Source organism: Pseudonaja textilis, chromosome 4 (genome assembly GCF_049901715.1).
Source record: "Pseudonaja textilis isolate UNSWEBS1 chromosome 4, rPseTex1.2, whole genome shotgun sequence".
NCBI classification, from domain to species: Eukaryota; Metazoa; Chordata; class Lepidosauria; order Squamata; family Elapidae; genus Pseudonaja; species Pseudonaja textilis.
The window spans coordinates 9675697-9700223 of NC_141993.1; the positions used below are offsets into that span (position 1 = coordinate 9675697).

At 40.9% G+C, this 24527-nt stretch overlaps 1 protein-coding gene across 4 annotated transcripts in view; it reads right to left on the reverse strand.

Annotated features, from left to right (window-relative positions):
- ADK (adenosine kinase) overlaps positions 1-24527 on the reverse strand; it is a 239474-nt gene that overhangs the window by 119264 nt on the left and 95683 nt on the right. For all 4 annotated transcript variants that reach the window (XR_015743669.1, XR_015743670.1, XM_026710963.2 and 1 more), the window contains exons 5-6: positions 10450-10622; positions 6991-7099 (exon numbers count right to left, since the gene is read on the reverse strand). Coding sequence is in view for 2 of the 4 variants with exons in the window: in XM_026710963.2 (XP_026566748.1) it covers positions 6991-7099; positions 10450-10622 (282 nt within the window). In the remaining 2 variants the exon portion in view is untranslated. The remainder of the gene's footprint in view (positions 1-6990; positions 7100-10449; positions 10623-24527) is intronic.

Here is a 24527-nt window from a genome sequence, read left to right on the forward strand (position 1 = left end):
AAAATGGCGGCCTAGAAAAACGCATCTCTCAGTAGGGATCGGATTGCAAGTGAGCGCCTGGTGGGCCAGGGAGCGCTCTGCGTTTCCACAGCCTGGGCACATGCCTGTGTTTAAAGGGGTGGCAAAGGAGCTAAGTATCTGCGCTAACCTCCAATTAAAGTCAATCATAAAAACAGCCTATTTAATGAGTACAGATTTCTTTGGGTAATTATAACACCAACCACTTTTTCCCCTCTTTTTAAATCTGTAATTCTGTCTTCTTGTTATTGCTTGCTTTGTCATTAATTGCCTCAGGGCCTTGATTTCCTAGCAACAGACTCTGCCACCAAACATTTGGCTCCAGTTCAACATTTCCTTTGTGAAAAAATCACATGGTGGTGCCTGGGCAGAGTAAAGCAGACTTTGCTCTAATCGGGCTGCCTTTTCTCAGGAGCCAAAAAAAAAAAAAAAAAAAAGGAAATTTAGCTGCAATTTTCAAGGCTGTAGAGAGGGAAGGGGGAAAAAGAAAACAAAAACCAAGAAGCATCTGGTAATTTCTCAAGACGGGATTAATAGCGCCGGTGGGCGTTTCAAGCTATGGAGGCCATTTCAACATTTGATAATAAATAAGATTCGTGAATGCAACGGGGGTTGGCCTTAATTGCTTCTCTTGTTTTTTTTTCCCCTCCTGTTCCAAAGGTGTATTTTATTTTATTTTTCGTGTCCTTGTTTTCAAGTTTCTTTGAAATTGTCAATTGCCCAGAGATGCTTTTGTGAACTGGGCAGCCTCATCAATCTAATACACAACAAATACATATATTTTAGAAGGATTGTTTCACGGGCTATAATGTGATAAATCCGATTAATATATGGAAAAGTAGATGTAGTTGCTTATTATCTTATTCTTAGGCACCACCACGGAGAAACAGCTTGGCAAACACGTCCACAAAGGGACCGAGGGAAAAGCCATTATCATCATCAAGGAAAGAAAATGGCCGATTTATGTTCCTCAAGACCTAAAAAGTGAGGGGAGTTGCTGGTTTTTTTTTTGTGAACTCTTTGTGATTCATATATTGTTCAATTAAATTCTAAGCCATTTATCCAGCAGCAATCTCTGAATGACCTAATTACTGGAAGCTGCCTGCATCACAAAAATAAGACATCACTGGGAAAACAAAAAGGCACAACAACGCCTATCAGCAAGAGATATTAAGCATAATTAGTTTTAGTTGATTGAGTGAGCAGACCTCAAGGGTTGTGCTGTCCCGTCATGGAAGCCTCATCCTGACCTGCCCACCCCAGAACAAGCACTAAGAGGAAGGTGTGGAGTCATATATATATATCCCCACATTATACTGTTTTGTGTAACCCTTGCAAGCAAATTATTTGACGGATTGTAAAGGGACGCTTTTAGTCATAAGCAAGAATCAACAACAGCTGTGCAAATTTTAGAACACCGGTCTGGAGGAACATTAACACTAGCTGAAGACAACAACAATTTTTTTTTAATGAATTTTTTCCTCTTGGATAATCTTTCCTTTCTTTTTTCACATTTCTCACCAGCTGTTCCTGCAGACCTCAGGTAAGGCAGCCATAGTCATTAATGCAACCACACTCGCATTATGTGTTTCTATCTGTCAGAATTGCCTTCTACAATTTGAATCAGAGAATGCATGAGTAGGAAAAATAGAATAGAACAGAACAGAATATAATTATTTATTGGCAAAGTGTGATTGGACACACAAGGAATTTGTCTTGGTGCAGAAGCTCTCAATGTATATAAAAGAAAAGATACATTTGTCAAGAGTCAAGAATCGTAAGGTACAACACTTAATAATAGTCATAGGGTACAATAGAATAGAAGGATATAGGAATAGAATTTAAATAGTATGGCATGGCATGGGATGGAATGGGATATAGAATAGAATAGAATAGAATAGAATAGAATAGAATAGAATAGAATAGAGAATTCTTTATTGGCCAAGTGTGATTGGACACACAAGGAGTTTGGTGCAAATGTTCTCAGTGTACATAAAAGAAAAGATACATTCATCAAGAGTCAAGAATCATCAGGTACAGCACTTCATAATAGTCATAGGGTACAATAAGCAATCAAATCATTCTAGGAAATAGTCAATAAAAATCGTAAGGATGCAAGCCTTACGAAGTTACACTCCTACAGTCACAAGTGGGAGGGGATGGGTGATAAAGAGTTATGAGAAGATTAATAGTAGTGCAGACTTTGTAATAGTTGAAGAGGGTTGAGGGAATTATTTGTTTAGCAGAGTGATGGCGTTCGGGAAAAAACTGTTTTTGTGTCTAGTTGTTCTGGTGTGCAGGGCTCTATAGTGTCGTTTTGAGGGAAGGAGTTGAAACAGTTTATGTCCAGGATGTGAGAGGTCTGTAAATATTTTCACAGCCTCTTTTTGACTCGTGCAGTATACAGGTCCTTGATGGAAGGGAGGTTGGCAGCCATTGTTTTTCTGCAGTTCTAATTACTCTCTGAAATCTGGGTAGTCTAATAACCCTTCTTCAGTGAAGAAGTTCACTAAGACCTTCCCAACGTGTCCTCACCCATCACTCCACTCTCAATGGGAACCCATCGCTGCTGAAATAATTTTACGGCTTAGTAGCTCTTACCATCAAGGAAACTTTTCATAGAGTTCAGCGTGAATCACCTTTCTTTTAATTTCAGCCTGCTAGTTGTTCTGTTGCTTTTGGCCAGAGATGAATACCAGAGGCATTCATGGACAAGTGGGTCAAGAAAGAAGTGATATCAAGTTCTGCAACTTTTTTTTACACGTGTTGCACGCGTGATACATGTAAAAAATGACAAGTGCTTCGACTGCATTCTTATGGGCACTATATGGACTTTTTGACACAAACACCCAGACTTTTGATCTGAGCCTCTTGCATCCCACGATCTTTTTACTTATTATACAGTGATGTCTTTACAACTTAGCACTTCTCTACTTAGTTCTGCTGCTGTCCCCCGATCCTCAGTTGTAATAGGTAATATATAGACCACATCTAGGAACACATCTTTGTCTTGATAACGCTGTTATAAGCAGTTTTATTTTCCTGGATTTTTGAGCACTTCTCAAAAAAATGAAGTGAGGAAGATGAAAGAAAAGACTCTTTTATGCCTCCAGCTCCTTCACCCTCACCTCCATCTTGGAATACTCTGAAGTATTTGCTCTCTTCCAACAATGTCATTTGTCTCCTGACGGACAGAAGCAATCATTCAGTCTGATGGAACTTTTTGCAATCTTTACTCCCCAGGTTCCGGCTATCGACAACAGGCAAATTCTTGTGGTATCTTGTTTGGTCTAGAGCAGGGGTGTCCAACCTTGGCAACTTTAAGACTTGTGGACTTCAACTCCCAGAATTCCTCAGCCAGCTTAAAGTTGCCAAGGTTGGACACCCCTGCTCTAGAGCCATGATGGCGAACCTATGGCATGCATGCTGGAAGTGGCACACAGAGCCATTTTTGCTGGCACGTGAGCCAGCACCCAGAACAGATCCATTGCAGACGCATGCACATCTCCCGCCAGCCAGCTGATTGTCAGGTATCTGCCTTGCATGCGCGGGGGTGTGTGACGCCTATGGGGGGGGGGGCGTCACGCAGGCATGCGCAGAGGTGTGCAATGCAAACCAGGGATGCCCATGTGCAACGGGGCGGGGGGCGCATGCATTGTATTATGGGTGCGCGCGGGCACACATTTTTGGCACGCGACGACGAAAAGTTTAGCCATCACTGGTCTAGAGACAACGGCTCTATCCCTCACAGCATCTCTCCCGCTAATAGCAATGCTAACAATACTTATATGCCGCTTCACAGTGCTTCACAGCCCTCTCGAAGCAGGTTATAGAGTCAGCCTCTTGCCCCCCAATAATCTGGGTCCTCATTTTACCCACCTTGGAAGGATGGAAGGCTGAGTCAACCTTGAGCCAGTCGATCAGGATCAAACTGTTGGCAGTGGGCAGAGTTAGCCTGCAATACTGCATTTTAACCACTGTGCTACCACAGCTCTTCTCAATACTCTTATCTTCCTCCTCAAAAGAGAGATTTCTAGGTCGTTTTATTTGGGCGGGGGGAATCTTAGCAGAATTCTTCCAGTTCTGGGACTATTATAGAATGTATGGGATAAGGGAATTATCTCAGGCGAGCTCATTTTTCAGAGCTTCATACTAGTTTATCCCCACCAAGGGCATAAACCTTGTCTTAAGTTTTTTTATTCTTTCCTGCCATAGGCCTTTAGATAATCATTCTTCTCTTTTTTTCTCTCCTTCATGTTCTCTTTCCTGTCTCCTTTGCTCTTGAATATCCTGGGCTCTTTTTTTTTTGGGGGGGAGGTCTCATCCCAGCTACTTTCATGCAGAACCTTCTACACGCTATTTATGAACTAATAAAGGAGAATATTTGTAGCTCGGGGTTGAACTGAGGGGTCCTTGGTGCTCTCTGAGCTTGTTTGTTTTCCTGCAGACGTTTCATTACCCTAAGTAGTTAATATCATCAGTGCCAGCAAGGAGTGTGGTTTATTGTCAGCGCTCCTTACTGGCACTGATGATGTTACCTAGTTAGGGTAATGCAACGTCTGCAAGAAAACAAGCAAGCTCAGAGCACACCAAGGACCCCTTATATATGAATTTGCTTTCCCCGAGAAGACTTAAAGATGGGAGGTTGTCCTACAGCAGGGCTGTCAAACTTCCAGACCCGCGGACCGGATGCGGCATGCCATGGCCACGCCCATGCCTGGTTTAGTGAAGGGGAAAAATGTCACGCTATGTCACAGGACGACAATGTGACGCCGTGAGCTTGACACCCTTGGTCTACAGGATTGGCCTTTTCTTAAGTGACAAGCTTGATTTGCAAGAGGTAGGATTCACATGCTCTTCTGATGAGAAAATTAAAAACACCGCAAGGTACCATCATAGTGTTGTGGTTAGGTGGCAGCAGGTGCGGATGGCTGAGGAGAGCGAAGACTCAGATGAGGGGCCAGGACCATTAGGGAGTGGATTGCTGCCTTCAGAGATTGTGGGGGCTGGCAGCAGTGATGAGGAGGTTCCTGAGGAGCCTGTGTTAAGTGCGTGTGCACGAAAGATTGCTCGGGGGAAAGAACAGTTACAACAGCATGGGCGACTCGGGAGCAAGGCTGCAAGGTAATGGCCCCTCCTTCAAGAAGATAAAAGCCAGCTGTGAATCAGACTTTTTTGCAGGAAGCAAAGACATTTTGAAACTCCAGCCTTGTGGACATTGCAGTATCTTAGTTGGTATTTGAAGTCTCTTGTGTCGTAAAATATTTCTAGGTAACCTTATCTGTTACTCTTGGCAGCCTCGCACAGTTTTGGTGAGGCTCGTGCTTATCAAAGTTAATTAGTTTGCAGCAGCCTTTAAACCGACGATTCATAAGAATCATTGAAAGGTTTCTGTTCCCTTTGGTTTGTGTTGGTTTTATTGGACAAGGGTTTGGGTCAGAACACATGGTCTCCTTGTTGTCTATTCCCCCCTCTCCCCACCGAGGATCTTGATACCTGCTTGTTGGGTTTGGGAAGCGTTTGGTTACAAATTTGGAACAATGACTGATGACCTCCTTTTACTGGTCCACAATAGAAAGCGTCCTCTCATATTGCACGACTGAGTGGTATGATGGCTTGATAGCTGTGAGTGGAAAGACACTACAGAGGGTGGTTGAGCACAGCACAAAGCATCGTGGGCTGTTCCCTGATACCACCAGATGACCTCACTAGGGCTCGCTGCCTTAGAAGAGTGAGGAAAATCCTCAGGCATGACTCACATTCCGGTCAGCCTTTCTTCACTCTCCTACCATCGGGTAGGAGATAGAGAAGCATTAGCCAGCCGCACCAACAGGCTGAAGAACAGTTTCTACCCGTGGGCTGTCAGACTTCTGAACAGAAAATAACTTCATGTCAACATAGTAGGACAGACTTGTGGGGCCAGCACATTGTGTAACAAGGTCACCTAGTGTAACAAGATTGGGACTGGGTTAGGGACTTCTGTCCTCACTGTGAGTTGTGTTGGGTGTGTGCGCGCATGAAGGGAAGCTCAGCCAGTCTCATTGTACACATGTTGTATTCTGACAAGAAAGGTAATAATACATTCCAAGTTGCCTACCCTCTTGCTAAAGTTCACTGGATGAAACTGAACTAGCTAATCGTCAGATCAGCCTCTCCCTGTTAGACCAAATGTTGGGATGTAGACCTAAGCAAGTAAAACGCACAATCTACCACAATCAGCTAAACACCCCCAAAAACAGATTGGCTCCACTCCCCACACTAAGATCCAAGCTCCCAATTAATAGTCTTCTTTCTAAAGGGTGACCCACTATTGCTGAGATTTGCTAATTATGTTGAGCAATATCTTGTTAAGGAAAAAAAATATATATACAACTTGAAATTCAAAAAGGAGACTGAAGAAGTATTTACTTTGTTTTTCTCATTTCTTGAATATAAAAGTAATCTTCAAAAGTAATCATGCTGGTTTTAATTAGTTTTGAAATTTTCTGGGTTTTTTTTTCTATTTTTGAAAAATAATTCTGCAACGTTTAATTTTTGTTTAGTTCTTCGGATGCCTTGCGGTAGAAAAGTGAATAAAAATATTCTGGACAAATGTTTTCTTGCATAGCTCTATGAAAGAAGGAACATCCATTATTCTTATCCCTCTCTTATCTCTATCCAAAGCACTTTTGTCTGGATTCAAGAAACAAAGCAAGAATATTCCATACTGTAGTTCAGAAACAAATACTAATTTAGGAAACAGCAGGAAAATAACAATGTATGGATTCTTCCCAAGCCAATAGGTCAACAGGCAGCTCGAACAATGAGTGCAAGAAAACATAAATATAAACCAATTAAGCAGAGTAGAACATAAACTTCAGTTTTCCCTCCTTCATTTCTAAGATTTTGGTTTGCATGAAATGTAATTTAGGCGCCAAAAATTCAAGGTCTCAATGCAAGAGAACGTTTTGCAACATTTTGCAGTCCACTTACTGCAATATAATAAACTTTAGCTTTTTCCACCAGCTTCCAGTTCTTCTCCACATCAAGATGATTTTCCTTCTTATAGCAATTAGCAGCAGCCAAGTTAGCAATCAGAGACCTAAAAAAAAAATCATTAAAGTAAGTCAGTTTTCTAATCCTCTCAAAAGAGTAACCATAATTTCCCTACTACCACTTCATTATTTGACCAACAAATATATTGGATGCCACCCGAGACCATACCATGTACTCTAAGGTGCTACCTAATCTTTCTGCTCTGTGCTGCGCTCCCAATTTTTCAAATAATATTTTTTAAATGTATAATACCTACAAGCATTAGCAGGTTGAGAAGCACACTCATCCCAGTGTGGTTATTTAATTGTTGTTTTCTCGAATAGTCCATTTGGGTGGCTGAGTGCTTCATACTGTATGGAAGTGAAATAGGATACTGCAAAGCACCCAGCGACTGATACACTGGAGGAAAGATAAGGGGCTTTTCAGTTAAAAGTGGGGGAAGCGTTAAAATATCGAAAAGCCTGAGTATTTTGCTTCCAGAATAGAAGGTATAAGTGGGGGAGAATGGGGGAAAAAAAAATCTACGAGGGTGGATTTTCCTTCCCTGTGATCTTCAAGAATCTTTTAATAGGAAGGGAGGGTTACGATGCGTTTTTGCATTTCCCATCCTGCACTCATATAATTATAAAAAAGGTAGCAGGGGCAGAGGGACTGATGTTGTATGATTATGACATCCATGCAAAATGATGGAAACACACAATGACACTTTGATGTCATCCTGGCTTCACCAGCAAGGCAGTGAGTCTGCCCCAAACTGGTTTTCTAACTAGAACAGAGAAAGGGGTGGGAAAAGAAGGGGAAAAGAAGAAAAAAAGAAAAAAAAGAAGAAAAGGAATGATTTCCCCCCCTTTTATTAGACGTTGGAGAATTACACTGCACAATTCTGTTGCTGGCCTTACTTGATTAACTTGCCTGTAGCAGGGGACAGAACAAAGATGACCTTGAAACAATTAAACATGGAAGATGACAAGGAAACGCTAAAATTATAGGTTAGATTAGGAAGATTAATGCAGGCAATAAAAAACCACCACAACGAAAACAACCCTGCCACGTCCATTTAGTCACAAGGAGCAATGTTCTACGCAAGGCAGCTGCCTTCATTTAATGTCCGGAGGTTTATGCTTTTAAAAGAGATACTCAAAATCTGTTCTTCCATATTCTGGTTGAAAAATTCTCCCAGCTCTTTTCATTAAGGTATTGTCCTATATGTACGTTTATACCGATGCAGCTTACACTAGGGGGTCTTCAAACTTGGCAACTTTAAGACTTATGGACTTCAAATCCCAGAATTCCCCATGCTGGGCTGGGGAATTCTGGAAGTTGAAGTCCACAAGTTTTAACGTTGCCCAGTTTCTGGTTTGAACTGTTAAGCCAGAGATGGATTTTAGCCTACAATGAACATTTAAAAATAAATGTCATTCAAATGAAAAAAAGCCTCGTTGGGTACGGTGGTGAAATACAATTATGTTATCTCGAGGAGCGTATTAATAAGAAAAATCATCAAAGATCCTGGTGCTGCTGTCAAAATAGAACACGTTAAATGCAATCAAGATTTTAATCTTCTGTGATCTGAATTATCTAAATCCATACAGACATTTTTATCTTGTATCAATGTTCTCACCTTGCAAATGTTCAAACCTGAAATCTGCCCACTGTTGTCCCACCAAAATCAATATATAAACTCTTTCCCAAACAAGGAGAGAAAGCCCACCTTTTCAACATTGCTTTGAGCTGATTAAAAAAAAATGAATGTATAAAAATAATGTAGATAATGAAGAAAGTATTGTTATCCTTATTTTATAATCACAGCTCTTTTTCTACAACCGAACAGACAGAACTGCAGAGTTAATTTTATCATGGAAAGTGCAGGGAAGTATGAAAGCAAGTGGAAATGAATTTGTTCTTTTGAAACGCAGCGTAGAAAGAAAGACGTAATTCGCAGTGTCAATAGCAAGGAAGCTAAGGAGAAACATTGAGTGATTTCAATTTCTAAATTAAATCCTTCAATAAACTTGAATGTCAAAATTGACTACCTACTGCACAGAATCTCTGGGACATTCCTTAAATGGAATTAATAGGATGGTTTTTAAAAAGTACCTTTGACAAAACAAGACGTATGCCTTTCTTTCTTTATTCCTAACCAATGTCTACTGTTTTCAAAATAATCTAAAACTCTGGCCTATCCATAGAGTCAAGGATCCCAGTTCATATCTTTTAGAGCCACCAATCATGAGCAGAAAAATAATAATCTCCTTCTCTTCAACCCTTGGACAAAAATGTTTTGCGTAATCAAATACCCCTGGATAGGTCAAATATTTTATGATTAAAATTCCTGTTTAGCCACCCAGAGTTGCATTTTTGGGAGCCACATAAATCCATATAAATAAATAAATAAACTTTTACCCTCTCTGGAATTTCCAGCCACACCCTTTCTCTACAATAATGGTTGTTTTGGTTTTTTTTTTTACCATTTTTAAAGTACTGGTGCTGCTTTTCATATTTTTACTTGTCTGAAGCTGTCCAACCCACCTGTAAATATAGACCAATTTTCTGACCCAGACCATCCTGCTATAAGCAACACTATTATGACCCAAAGAGCAAAATCTGCATATTACATTATGCCATGAGAGGTTGAGCAGACCACACTAAATCATCAACCATGGCTTGCCTCATCGGCTACACTGAACCCAAATCAAGCCAAGCACACTACGGGTTTATGCTATGTGTAGACCCAGCCAAAAGGTGAGGCTCGAATTAGGAATTTGATTTACTGGCCTTCTGTGCCAGTCCTTCCCAGCAATTGTCTCCCTAGGAGGCAGTCATGAGCAAGACAGAGCTATGGTGGGGCTTTGCTAGCAGCAGCGGCTCTTCTGTCCCAAGGACTGGCCCATAGATTTCCATTGCTCTCCTCTCCTATGCCTTCTGCACATCCGTGCATCAGGCACTGTATCCAGCTGTTCCTCCACTTCCTCATCAGCCACTTCCAGACCTGGGGGCTGTTGACTCTACATCTGAGGGCTGACAGACGGCCCAGGCTCCATCCATCTCTTTCTCTCTCTCTCTCTATCCCTCCCTCTCTCTCTCTCTCCAGTTCCATTCCCTCTTCCTCCTCGGAGCTCTCAGGTTGCCTTGATGCTAACTCTGGCTTCCACACCGCCACCAACTCCTCCTCCTCCTCCTCTTCATCTGATTCAGCTGCTGCAGGGGCCGGTGGCCGACAGGTCACAACAGAGATATGGAAATCTTATTTCCCCAAATGAAAATGGGGTGGTAATCACTGCCTTCGTGATGAGGCCTGTAAGATTTAGTTACGACCTCTGCCACAATGCAAGCCATAATATAGGCTTCCTGTATCTTCTGTTCCTCTACTCCATGTCTCAGGAGAACATAGCCTACCTGTTATCACTGGTGATGCATGCAGCGCAGGTTCCTGTCGGTTCTTCGCTTTGTTCATAGTAGTGAGCATCCACATGAGCTTCCTCCGTTTTTCTTTTCAGGATCTCACCAAATTTATCGGTTCCGATACAGCCAAAAAAGGTTGCAGCTTTGTGGGGGAACTGGATCATCCACTGTAATTAAAGCGAAGGGAAAAATTAAACATTTGTAATGACATCTAGACGCCCGTCACACCGTAAACTGTTTTAAAGGCAAAACTATACCAAAGGATTAACACTTTTAACATCAAACTCAACAGATGCGATCTTTAGCTTAAGTTACGTTTCGATGGCTTTAAAATTATTTAAATCTTTAGATTGTCCAAAGAAACGAAAATGGGATGTCATGTTTTAGGAAAACAGCCATATGGTTTATTACCCATCTGATATGAAACCAATAATTCTCCTAAAATTCAAATGCTCCAGGAAAACAAAACCAGCCGTTCATTTAGTTTGAAACACACCAAAATAAACAATGCTTAAAATAGAAAACAACATCCATGTCATTCTAATGAAAGAAATGAAATTCGACTCAGCCAACTCGTCATGGGCAACTTGCTGCGGGACAACTCACTGTGGGATAGGAGTTACACTCATATCAAAAGAAATGGTGGAATAGAATAATTAAGGGATGCAAAAAAGGAAGGACAAGGATGAAAGGTGAATGGCAAACGTTAAAATAATTTTTATTTATTTATTTTAAATAACAACATTGAATTGTTAAATTGTCCCATGGCAAGTTGTCCGGCGGCCAGTTGGCCATGCTGAGTTGGCTGCGGTGAATTGGCTGTGGTGGGTTGACCCATTCCCATGATGGAGCACCCAACAATTCTGAAGGCAAGCCGTTCCACTGTTTAACTGTCTCTGGTTAAATCTGATAACTAATAACCAAAGTATCTTGTGTTTTAATAGACTATAAATCTGGCCAAAGCTACCCAGAATTCATTATCAAAGAACGTTGAATGATTTTTCTAATTCCTTTAAGGACTTTTGATTCAAGTGAGTGTTGAGCTGAGCATTGTCACCAGAGGTGGTTGTACATAATAATGTATTAAAGCTGTTCCAACACAATGTAGAAAGGTTTTGATTGGCAAAATAAAATCTTTTAATGTATAGTGTAATGTGTTTTTGTTTTAATAGCCCACTGAGGTGGGTTTAGAGGGAAATTCATGCATCAGTTAACCAGCCTCACTCACTGTTCAGATTACACCCTTCTCCCAATATATATTTATGCTCTCAAGAAAACCCTTTTTACCATAAGAGTTCTAAAGAATCCTGAATCCTTTGATTATAGCACAGATCTTAACTCTTATCTAGAGTGTTACTTAAAGATATTTTGTAGACTTACTGCAAAAGCTTCCTAAATTGCTTTGATAAACTGATATACGGTATTTCAAGATAAGAGTACAGATAATAATATACTTTTTTTAATAATAAACTCAACAGCGGAGCTTTTTTCTCTAATGGAAAATCTGAACAAAAAGCTTTAGAGAGCATTAAAATGATCCATGTCATAAATACTGAAAATGAGTGATATTTGAAATATGCAATCAAAGACTTCCCAATGAAAATTACTGCCTCCTTCAAGTTTGCTGAAGCTGCCCAAGCCTCTAAAATCTTGGACAGACAGGTATCTATTAGTTGTGGCCCAGTGAAGTTGGCAGCAGAATCAGACAGTGAGGAGGTTGGGGAAGAACATGGGCCAGTCCTGGAGTCTGGGGAAGACTCTGACAAGGGCTCTGCATCGGAGGCAGAGATGGGACCAGGGCTGTCTGACAGTTATCAGCTGCCTTTGGAGTCAGAGATTGGTGGGGCAGATGAACAGCTGGAGCCTGTTCCCAGTGTGCGCATCCACAGAGCTGCCAGGAGAAAGGAACAGTTAAGGAACAAGGGTTGACTCGGGAGTGGTGCTTGCAGGAGACAATTAGTTCGTTTAATGAGTGTGAAGATTTGTTTATGACTCTCACAGACTCCTTGCCAAGTATTTCCTTGTACAGCATTGCTGGTGCTTTGGACAAGAATCTGATCCCCTCTTCTTTGTGGCAGCCCCTCAAATACTGGAATACTCCTAATTCTTCTTTACTTTAGACTACCCAATCCTGCAGCCGTTCTTCGTATGTTTTAGTCTCCAGGCCTTTTGTCTTCTGAGTTGCTCTTCTTTGAACTTTTTCCAAAGTCTTTACATCTTTTTTGCAGTTATGTTGACCAAAATTGGTTGCAGTATTCCAGGTGTGGTCTTACTTTATAAAGCAGTGCTAATACTTCACATGATCTTGATTCTATGCCTGGCACTAACAGTCACTGAGCAGCCGGTAGTAAGTTGAGGGCTATTGGTAGTAAGAAAATACGGCATTCTAACGGATGTTACTCCAGACTTCTGATTGATCGGAAGCCTGGATGAAAGTCTCTTACTAGGGAAATACAATTTATTGCAGCATCCACAGAGTGAGCAAAACAGAGGCTCAGCTGCAGAAGAGAGGTCAGCCGAGAGCAAGCAACTCTACAGAATTTCTGTCTGAGCCAACAGTTCATAATTATCTGACCTGTGAACAGAAGCCCAGGGTGAGAAGAAACAACCCTGCCAGCTGATGGGGGAGAAGATGGATGGGTGATTGCAAGGCTCAGGGCATGTTGATCTCCTGACTGTCAGCAGCACAGAAGACATAGGCAGGAAAGCACAAGTCATGTACTTCTTGTGTAGGGAAGACAAAAATATTACAGCAGAGAGCGGTAAGGTAAAGGTTCCCGTCGCACATCCGTGCCAGTCGTTTCTGGCTCTAGGGGGCAGTGCTCATCTCTGTTACAAAGCCGAAGAGCCAGCGCTGTCCGAAGACGTCTCCATGGTCATGTGGCTGGCATGACTAAACACCAAAGACGCACGGAACGCTGTTCCCTCCCCACCAAAGGGGTCCCTATTTTATTACTTGCATTTTTTACGTGCTTTCAAACTGCTAGGTTGGCAGAAGCTGGGACAAGGAACGGGAGCTCACTCTGTGACGCAGCACTGGGGATTCGAACCGCTGAACTGCTGCCCTTTCTGATCGACAAGCTCAGTGTCTTAGCCACTGAGCCACAGCGTCCCTTTTAGAGCAGCCATACATCTCTTTATCTCTTCATATGGGAGAATGGACATCACTTGGACAGACCGGACCCCAGGAAACAGGTCCTCCCAAAGGAGGACAACCTTAAAGGAGAACCCCAGTATAGGTTCTGGAAACAAATGCAGAACTAACCACCTCTGGGTACTATATAAGAAAGGTTTTTTTTTAAAAAAAATAAAGATGATAAAGAACTGGGCAGAACAGCTAATTCTCTAAAAGGCAGAAATGAAATTCTTAATGATCTTGATAGGTTAGAGAAATGACCTAACATAGCAGAATTAAATTTAGGACAAAATTATTTTAAAACACAGGTATAAGATAGAGGATCCCTGGTTTAGCCACTGTATTTTGTGAAAATTATCTTGGGATGGCACTTGATCCATAACAAATATTTGGCAAAATGTGACAGAGTTTCAAAACTGGCAAAATGACTTTCTGACCCAACTACTGGACAAAGAACAGAAGACATGTTATAGAACAGCAGGTTCTAGATGAGTGGGAGGAAAAATCTTCTAGTAGTAAGAGCAGTGGAACCAACGAGTTTAGACTTCCCTCTTCATTGGATGGATCCAGGCAGAAATTAGAAAGTATCTGGGATACTTTAATACAGATTTCTGGACTCAATAAACCATGGACTCCTCTGAGCACTGAGACTTTATGAATCCTTGTTTCCTTAAACTAAGATAGTTGAGAATCCATACATTTATTTTATATTATTTTATTGACATTAAATTTATATGCTGTCAATGTCACTATTCAAAATAACCCTGGGCGGCATTCCTGAACAATTATATATGTCAAGAAGATGAATGTGTTTAACTATTTGGTCTACCATATCTGGGTTGTATAAATCCAGACAACCACTTGATGGCAACAAAGAAATTGTATTCATTCAGATGTTTGCAGTTCTGATACAGGATCCCTACAGAAGATTAGATATAATAGAGAAAAAAAAACAGCATTATATAAACACATACTAGCTACTCGAGATAAATCCAGTGTGGCTTATGTTTATTTTGAAGATCTTTTCCATCTCATTAACAAGTTTTTTTTTCTTAAATTTTACACTATGACGATAACAACATGATATCAGAAGGGATTTTCTTTATCTGTTAGATAAAATTCCGAATTGCAAGCATACGCTATCTCAGCTTATTATATACAACATGGTTTGAACCAGGTGGCAAAGTTTTAAATTAAAATTTATGGACTATGATGAACTATGAAAGCCTCCCTCAATTGCGTTTTCCTTCAAAGGTGTGCATGATCAAAGCCCCTGAGATTTGGGCAAAGTCACATGGACTGCTTTTATTGAGCCTAAAAGAGGTGGCCCTCCTCTAACACCCCGAATGCAGAGTTGGCAACAAGCTATATTTCCCCTTTCCAAGATCATGAAGGAAATACACATGGCAGATCATTCTAGCCAAAAGGAAGTCAGTCCGTGAGACACACCATGCAAACTACCTTTGCTTCTTGATTGTTCTAAAACATGGGCAACTATATTCAGAAACCAAAACAAACCCAACCAACACAATTTTGCAATGTTTGCGATGAGATACAGTTCAGCAATTCTATTATTTCTTTATTTATGATTTTTTTTTTTTTGGAGGAAGAGCTACGCAAGACACCCAAGAATCAAAATTAATTAAGACTTGCTGGCTAACTTGGCTTGTCACAATATTGGGATATCACTCCTAAGTCAAGTCATTTCACACGTGCATTTCATAGTTTATTCTGACACCAGCTTCTTGAGGGGTTTTTCTGCAGTCTTGTTTGTTTTTCCTCTGACCAAGCCTAATTCTGTTTTATTTCTGAGTCTCCATATAGGTGACCAAGGGCAGCTAGCTATTGAGTTATAAATTATTTATCAAAATTTACCTTAAATTTTCTAAACACAAATTTTATAAAACAGGGGGGGAGGAAAACTACACACTGGATTTGGGGGCGGGTTTTTTTTTTTTTCCAAATGTTCATAATGTAAGTGGGAGGAAAAAAAAGGGGAATTCATCGCAAGAGTAAATTTGCACACCAGCAAGAAAACAACCTGCAGGTATAGGGTTGATTTTTCTGCCTATATTTAACCTATATTAATTTCTGGGTCCTTCATGAAGATGCAACTGATATTTATCTCCATAAAAAGTCATTCAGAGAAAAATGCAATGATATATATCCAAGTTTAAAGTTAAGTAAGCATGTTCATGCACTTTATAATTTCTGCCAAGTGGAATCTCCACGTTGTCCCAGAGTTAAAGCAAAAATACATTTGGTAATTTATTTATTTATTTTTGCTAAGTACTCTCCTAATATGTTAATATCATTACATGATTTTATAAGTGTAACAACATGTAATTTATTAATTCTTCCTAGAAATAGAGGAAAGGTGCAGAATATGAGGCAGTCAAGATGATAAAATGACGTTTAATGCAAATTTATTTCCGCAATATACCATGTTAAAACAAAGTCGCTTCAGGCAGGGCACGAATGAAAAATGCTAACAAATTAGAATGTCAGAAGCAAAATTAAAGGAGGAAATTGATGGTTCTATTTACATGGCATTAAAAGAAGTCGCTACCATAATAATTTATCACCCCAACCATTATAGGAATTAACACGGCAACACAAGGACCAACCCCAAACAATCTACATTTGATTGAAAAATTAAAACCTAGTGAAAAGGCAATGATGATTAATCAAGCTCGTATCTTGGAAACAAACTGATTTTTACCCACCGACAACCGTCAATTCTTTCTTTCTTTCTTTGATTTCATGCCACTTACAATTGTGGTCTACTTTCTTTGAATTTGAAACAATGGCAAAGTCATTATGGATGGGCAAAAATCTGCGTAAACGCAATGGCTAAAAATTATTATTTATTACATTTATCTCTCACATTTACATAGGAAAGAATGGTTGCAGCAGGGCTCAAACTTAGGAAATTGAATAGGAAATAAAAAAGGAGAAGGCAGGAAGTACATTAGGTATGTTCACCACCTTGAGCTATGCAATATATTAAAAAGGTGCCTCAAAAACCCCCAATAATACACTAAACACGCTTGGAATAATTCTTTTTATGATAAATACCTTCTTTTGTAACAGATTAACAGAGTTGGAAGAGACCTCGTAGGTCATCTAGTCCAACCCTCCTGCCCAAGCAGGAGACCCTACCCAATTTCTGACAGATAGCAGTCATCAATCTCTTCTTGGAAGCCTCCAGTGATGAAGCTCCCAGAACTTCTGAAGGCAACTTCTGTTCCATGGGTTGGTTGTTCTCACTGTCAGAAAGTTTCTCCTTATTTCCAGGTTGAATCTCTCCTTGTTCAGTTTCCATCCATTGTTCCTTGTCTGGCCTTCAAAGGTACTTTGGAAAATAGCTTGACCTCCCCCCCTCTATGGCAGCCCCTCAAATATTGGAATAGTGCTATCAAATACCTTCTTTGTATTTATATCTTGGTTTTTCCTCTGGCAACTTACAGAGACATCTCCCTCAAATGCCATCCCCCATAGGCTATCCATTTTACAGATTAATAGAGTTGGAAGGGACCTTGTAGGTCATCTAGTCCAACCTCTTGCCTAAGCAGGAGACCCTACACCATTTCTAACAGGTGGCAGTCCAGTCTCTTCTTGAAAGCCTCCAGTGATGAAGCTCCCACAACTTCCTAAGGCAACTTCTGTTCCATGGGTTGGTTGTTTCCACTGTCAGAAAATTTCTCCTTATTTTCAGGATGAATCTCTCTTTATTCAGTTTCATGTGTTAATCTATATGAAGAATAATGTACGTCATTCTTTACGAAGCTTGAGGAGATGGTCCTCTCGGGATTTAACGATGATCAGTTCTGTTTCTCCATAACTCAGGACAGGGGTGTGGTGGGGGTTACTTAGACCAGATCAGGGCTAACAAGCCAAAATCCCAATACAGGAGCACTGCAGATGAATGGGTCCCAATCTAGGCCCAATTTTCTCGGAAGGAATTGGCTTGCAAACTGGGGTGCCCGTCTGTATTTTTAACTAGAGGCCCACTTGATATCCAAGGTGATGCTCTGACCAAGCCTTCCTGAGACTGTAATTAAACACACGCTTAATCCAAACAACTCTTATTTTATTTCAACGCTTATGAATTATGTTCATTCCCAGCCCGTAATGAATCTCAAATAGTCTCTCAAGATAAGCACCCACCTTTATCTCCTTTGAATTGCTGCCAACAACTAAAATGCCAAATTAACTGCAAAAAAACCCAACCGAAGTACAAAGTCCACACAGAGCTTCAAGGTTTAATCTGAAACCTAGAGCAAACAAAGTTGCTTCCTGCAAAGGTTTCTCTACCTTTGCCTGTCCTTTATCCCTTAGGGGAGAGGCAATCACCTCCAAGCCTTACTCCCAAGTTACCCCTTTTGTTTTAGCTGCTCTTGCCATCTGGCAGCTCTGCGCACATGCGCACTGGGAACAGGCTCCTCTTGTTCCTCTGCCTCGCTGCTGCCAGACTCCAAAGGCAGCACCCCACTCCCAGATGGTCCTGGCCTCATCTTTGCATCGAATGCAAGACCCTCATCCGAGTCCTCTCCAGGCTCCCAGACTGGTCCCTGTTCTTTCCCATTGTCCGATTCTGCTGCCATCTGCACTGGCTGCCGGCGAACCACAACAGGTGAGGAATGCTTTCTGCCGGTTTGGTCTGGCAAACCAGCTACATCTGATTTTGTACAGAGATGGGTTGCCTTATGATTCACACACACGTTATTGCTATTTTAATTATTGCAATACAGGTAGTCCTTGACTTACAGCCAAACTTTTAAGCGAGTGAAGTTACAACGGCCCTGGGAAAAGTGACTTGTGACTGTTTTTCACACCCCTATTGATTGTTGCAGCACCTCCCAACCCCATGGCCCCATGATCCAAATTTGGGTGCTTGGAAACGGGCATGTACTTATGACAGTTGCAATGTCCCAGGGCCATGGGGTCATCTTTTGTGACCTTCTACAAGCAAAACTCAGTGGGGAAGCCAGACCTGCTTAGTGATGGAATGATTCACTTAATAACCGTGGTGTGACAAGTCGTAAAATGGGCAAAACTCATTTTATTGTCTTGCTTAGCCACAGAAATTGGTTAAGTCAAGGACTATCGAAGTCAAGGACTACCTATAATAGAGTCTATGCAGGACTGTCCTTGAGAACCCTTCCAGGACCTAACGTTTTTTTAGAATGTTTGTCCATTTTTAATGTTTATTCATTCAGTGCTTAGGCTATCCTGTAGGGCAGGGGTCTCCAACCTTGTCAACTCTTTAAGACTTGTGGACTTCAACTCCCAGAATGCCTCAGCCAGCCATCTTGAAGTCCACAAGTCTTAAAATGGCCAAGGTTGGAGACTCCTGGAATTCTGGAAGTTGAAGTCCATAGAGCTGGAAATTAAGGGAAAGCAAAGCTGGCTGAAGAATTCTGGGAGTTGAAGTCCATAAGTTCTTAAAGTTGACATGGTTGGAGACCCCTGCTATAGGGTACACACTACAGACATTTTAGACTCGGACAACAAGGTGTGCACCGGGTGCCACTCAGTTCCCAAGGCAATTCGAGGTGTTGGTATCGGTATACAAATTCCTAAAGTAGGGTTTCCCCAACCTTGGCAATTTCCAGCTTTATGGACTTCAACTCCCAGAATTCCAGACAACAAGGAGAGTTCTGGGAGTTGAAATCCACTCACCTGGGTGAAACCAGGCGTGTGTACTGGTTTTCACTGGGTGAAACCAGGCTTAATAGCAGTAACTGTAAGAGGGACCTTGAAGTCTTAGTGGACAATCAGCTAAATATGAGCCAACAGTGTGCGGCAGCAGCCAAAGAAGCCAATGCAATCCTAAGTTGCATTAACACAGGGATACAATCAAGGGAGGTACTAATACTATTCTATAAAGCCTTGGTAAGACCTCACCTAGAATACAGCATCCAGTTTTGGTCACCACACTATAAAAAGATGTTGAGACTCTAGAAAAAGTGCAGAGAAGAGCAACAAGGATGATTAAGGGGACTGGAGACTAAAACATATGAAGAATGGTTGCAGGAACTGGGCATGGCTAGTCTAGGGAAGAGAAGGACCAGGGGAGACATGATAGCAGTCTTCCACTATTTGAGGGGCTGCCACAGAGAGGAGGGGATCAAGCTGTGTTTCAAAGCACCTGTAGGCCAGACAAGGATTAATGAATGGAAACTGAACAAGGAGAGATTCAACCTGGAAATAAGGAGAAACTTTCTGACAGTGAAAGCAACCAACCGATGGAACAGAAGTTGCCTTTGGAAGTTGTGGGAGCTTCATCACTGGAAGCTTTCAAGAAGAGACTGGACTGCCATCGGTCAGAAATGGTGTAGGCCAGGGTCTCCTGCTTGGGTGGGGGTTGGACTGGATGACCTACAAGGTCCCCTTCCAACTCTGGTTATCTGTTATCTGTTATCACCTTCAATTTGCCAAGGTTGGGAAACACTGTCCTAAGGGCTTTGAAAAGTCAACCACCTAAGAGGTCTTATCCAACAACCTTAGAGAAGGTCTTCTCTGTCTTAGCCTCCTGGCCACAGATTTTGGAGGGCCCTACTCTGTGCTGTGGCTGATGGATTGCTATTTGATGGTGCCACATAGGGGATGTTCTCCCTGATGGCAGGAGTCTTTGTGCAGTGGCCTTTTCCATGCCTAGTGCTGATCTGTATAAGGCAGATCTTGAAACTGTATTTATTTATAATTTACTTATATTATATTTCCTATCCCTTAACCACCCGTCTGCCTACCTTTTATCTTTTAAAGTCGGCCTTTCCCAGCCATTAACTCTGTTTAAGATTTCACTCGTAAAAGAATGTTTTTCATAGCAGGCTTCGTAAAACCACATTGGAATACTCTTTCAATCAGAAGTGGTATAAAAAATATTTTTTAGTAAAAAACTACAATAAATAATAATAACAAAAGAGACAGAAATAAACCCACTAATATAGGAATACTATCTTCACCAAATGCGACAATTTCAAGACGTGATATTGACTTTATACAAATGCTAGGGATATTTCTATATCCCATTCTTAAATTTCACACAGATTAAAGTGCTGCAATATCTCATGACAGTTGTGTGAGGAACAGCCATATGTTTCTGATTTTGCACGGCATTTAATGTTTGCTCTTCTGAAATTACATCATCGTTTTATGTCGACTGTTAGCATCTGCACCCTTTATTTTGGAACTTACGTTTCATTTTACAATGACCCAACGCAATAGTCAATAAAGTTCAAGTAGACACAAATACATATAGAAACAGGTAAGGCAGGATGGAACAATATTGAAGAAGGACATTTAGGAATGTAGTCCCCCACACCAAGGCAGCCTAATTTCACTCATCCCCATGCTCTGAAGCAACTTTTAATGCTTAAAATGTCTATGTATAGGCAACAAATCTTCTTTTTTCCACCCCCAATTACCTGTCGACCTGGGACTTATGCGTTCTAGGTTTGCAAGCGGTATGATGAACGATTAGTAGTCCTTGACTCATGACTGTAAAGATAGACTGCCCGTTACGGTTGTAAGTCGTGGCAATCATTAAGCAAGATGCTCATGTGATCGCCTTGCTTAACCAGCCGCAATCCTCTTTTCCCAATTGCATTTGTTAAATGATTACACAGGTCATTAAGTGGAACACAGGGCATCTCAGGAGTGGGGGAGGCCCTGGGAGGCCAGTGTAAGGCCAGCCCAGCCCTGCAACACCTCTCCAGCTCACCTGTGGCCTATTTTAAAGTTCATTTAGAATAGAATAGAATAGGGTAGGGTAGGGTAGGGTAGGGTAGGGTAGGGTAGAATAGAATAGAATAGAATAGAATAGAATAGAATAGAATAGAATAGAAGAGTTGGAAGGGACCTTGGAGGTCTTCTAGTCCAACCCCCTTCTTAGACAGGAAACCCTACACCACTTCAGACAAATGGTTATCCAACATCTTCTTAAAAACTTCCAGTGTTGTAGCATTTATAACTTCTAGATGCAAGTTGTTCCACTGATTAATTATTCTAACTGTCAGGAAATTTCTTCTTAGTTCTAGGTTGCTTCTCTCCTTGATTAGTTTCCACCCTTTGTTTGTTGCCCTGCCTTCAGGTGCTTTGGAGAAGAGCTTGACTCCCTCTTCTTTGTGACAGGCCCTGAGATATTGGAAGACTGCTATCATGTCTCCCCTAGTCCTTCTTTTCATTAAACCAGGGGGTCTTCAAACTTGACAGCTTGAAGACTTGTGGACTTCAACTCCCAGAATTCCTCCTCCAGTCATGTTAGCTGAGGCATTATGGGAGTTGAAGTCCACAAGTCTTAAACATGCCAAGTTTGAAGACCCTTGAACTAGACATATCCAAGTCCTACAACCATTGTTTCATACGCTTTAGCCTCCAGTCCCCTAATCCTCTCTGTTGCTCTTCTCTGCACTCTTTCTAGAGTCTCCACATCTTTTTTACATTGTGGCAACCAAAACTGAGTGCAGTATTTAACTTTAGAAGGTGTGGACTTCAACTCCCAAAATTCCCCAGCCAGCACCCTTGGCTGGAAAATTCTGGGAGTTGAAGTCCACACATCTTAATGTTGCCAATGTTGAGTCTTCTGCAACTCCCAGAGAAGTTCTACAGGAGCATCTCGGACAGATGCCCATCCATCGTCAGTCTGAAGTCTTCAAGCAAACGAGAACTATGCCTTGCTCACTAGCTGACAACTTGCATGTCAGACATGACAAGCATACAACAAGTTAAAGGACAGTAAAAATTTAATAGGATACACATACAAGTATGAATAAAATATAAGTTAATATTATGAACCTAAAATCTATAAAATGAATCAAAATAATTAAACCAGTGAGGCCTATTAACCTATAAAAGTGAAAACAAAACCTGTTCAGTCGGTGCATTAAAACCAGTATTTATATTAAGGCACATCAAAAATAATATATAATTTGCAATATTTAATAATAGCAATGTCTAATCGGTGTGAAATAGCAGGGTACATATTCCATATGGTCACAGACCATTAAGCAGTTATTCTTTTATGATATCAGAAACATTCAGAGAGACTATATCACTTCTACCAAACTGCAGATTCCAAAGATTAAAATGAAACCTGGGTGTCCTGCCCAATTTGCTAACACCGCTGTTAAGCGGCACGCAGAAATATCTCTGTGAAAGGGGAAAAGTGAACATCGGTCTTTACATGACCCATTCCACATAGGCAGGTTCATTTGTTATTAGGAGTTATACTCATGTTCCAGAACAGTGGAAGGTAAAATATTAAATTATGCTAGCATCATAGCTCATCTATATTTAGATATTTCAATTTGCCTCGGATATCTGGCTGGGCTGAAATTGAAAGGTTGGCCACCTAAGTGGACCCCTACCGGTATCCTAGATTGAGTTTCCTGGCTTTGTATATCTGTTTCTCTCTTCCTTCTCTTGGTTTTGGTGTGGCCGTACGATGTCTATGACATTTCCCTGATTGACTAAGCTGATAACATCATCGGCTAAGGAATAAAATTTAGTCCGGCATGATTTTTTAAAAATATTTGTTTATTCAAAATTTCCCAAAAATTTTTTAAAGAAGAAAAACATATTCTCACATTTTGCAGTGTTGTCGTAACAGTGTACCTATCCAATAGTGTCAATTAAATTCATTTACTACAAATATATCTACAGCTTGTTTACTAAAACCTTACTTATAAACATTTTTATTACATTACAATATTTATATGACTTTGCATATATACGCATCTATATCCACATTCGTCCTTTTTCCTATTTTTCTTTAGTCATTTTCACTAAACATCTTTACTTCCTTTTTACTCAATGATTTGTACCATATATTCCATATTATATAGAAATCTCCTTCCTCCTTATGTTTTAATAGCATGGTTAATGTAATCATTTTTGCGCGTTGGTGTATTTCATTAATTACTGTAATCTGGCATGATTTATTTGCAATGAGCTCGTGCTGGCTGCTGTTGATTGTAGCGTGCCTACCCAAAGTATTCACACATATGCTGCTTGATAATCTATTTGAAGGAAATAAGATGATCAGATGAGAAGGTTTCTCTTCCTTCTGAAGATGTGACTGTTGCTACTCGCTGCTCTCCTGAGATCTCAGCTCTTCTTCAAGAGTTCACAGAGAGGACCAAAACTGTTTTTGTGATCATAGTCTCTAGTTCCCTTAGTACAGAGGTCTCCAAACTTGGCAACTTTAACACTTGTGGACTTCAACTCCCAGAATTCCTCAGCCAGCTATGTATACCCTGTGTAGTAAAAGCTGCTATTCTGAAGATTCCTAATATTTGCAAAACAGTTAAGAAGTAATTTCCAAAAGGGATTAAGAAACGAAGTATATGGACCCATAAAGGCAAGGACTCTGGTTTACGGAGAGATAGCAGAGCTCATTTTCCAGAACTCTAAACTTTTCAGAGACCACTGTGGTCTCCTTGCATGAAACAATGACTGGAGCACTTATTGAATTGAATTGAATTCCTTACTGTCATTGTACGTATATACACAGTATACACACAACGAAATTCACATAACACCCAGAGACCAGACTCAACGTGCACACACACATGACAATCTCCAAACACCCCCACCCACCCACCAAAATTCCCCGCCTCCTAAAAATACACAAGCATCCACACAACAGACCAAGCAATACTGTCCAACAGCTCACTGATGGTGGTCCTTAAGTTCATTGTTAATTGCAATTATAGCTCTGGGATAAAAACTATTGGAGAAAATGTGTGGTCCAAATTTTAATTGTTCTGTATCTTCTGCCAGAAGGCAACAGTTCATAAAGATTGTAAGCAGGATGGGAAGAGTCTTGTTGAGCGACTTCCTCAAACAGTGAGATGTGAAGATGTCATCCAGGGCTGGTAGCTGGAGCCCAATGATAGTCTGGGCAGTTTTAATGATTCTCTGTAGAGTT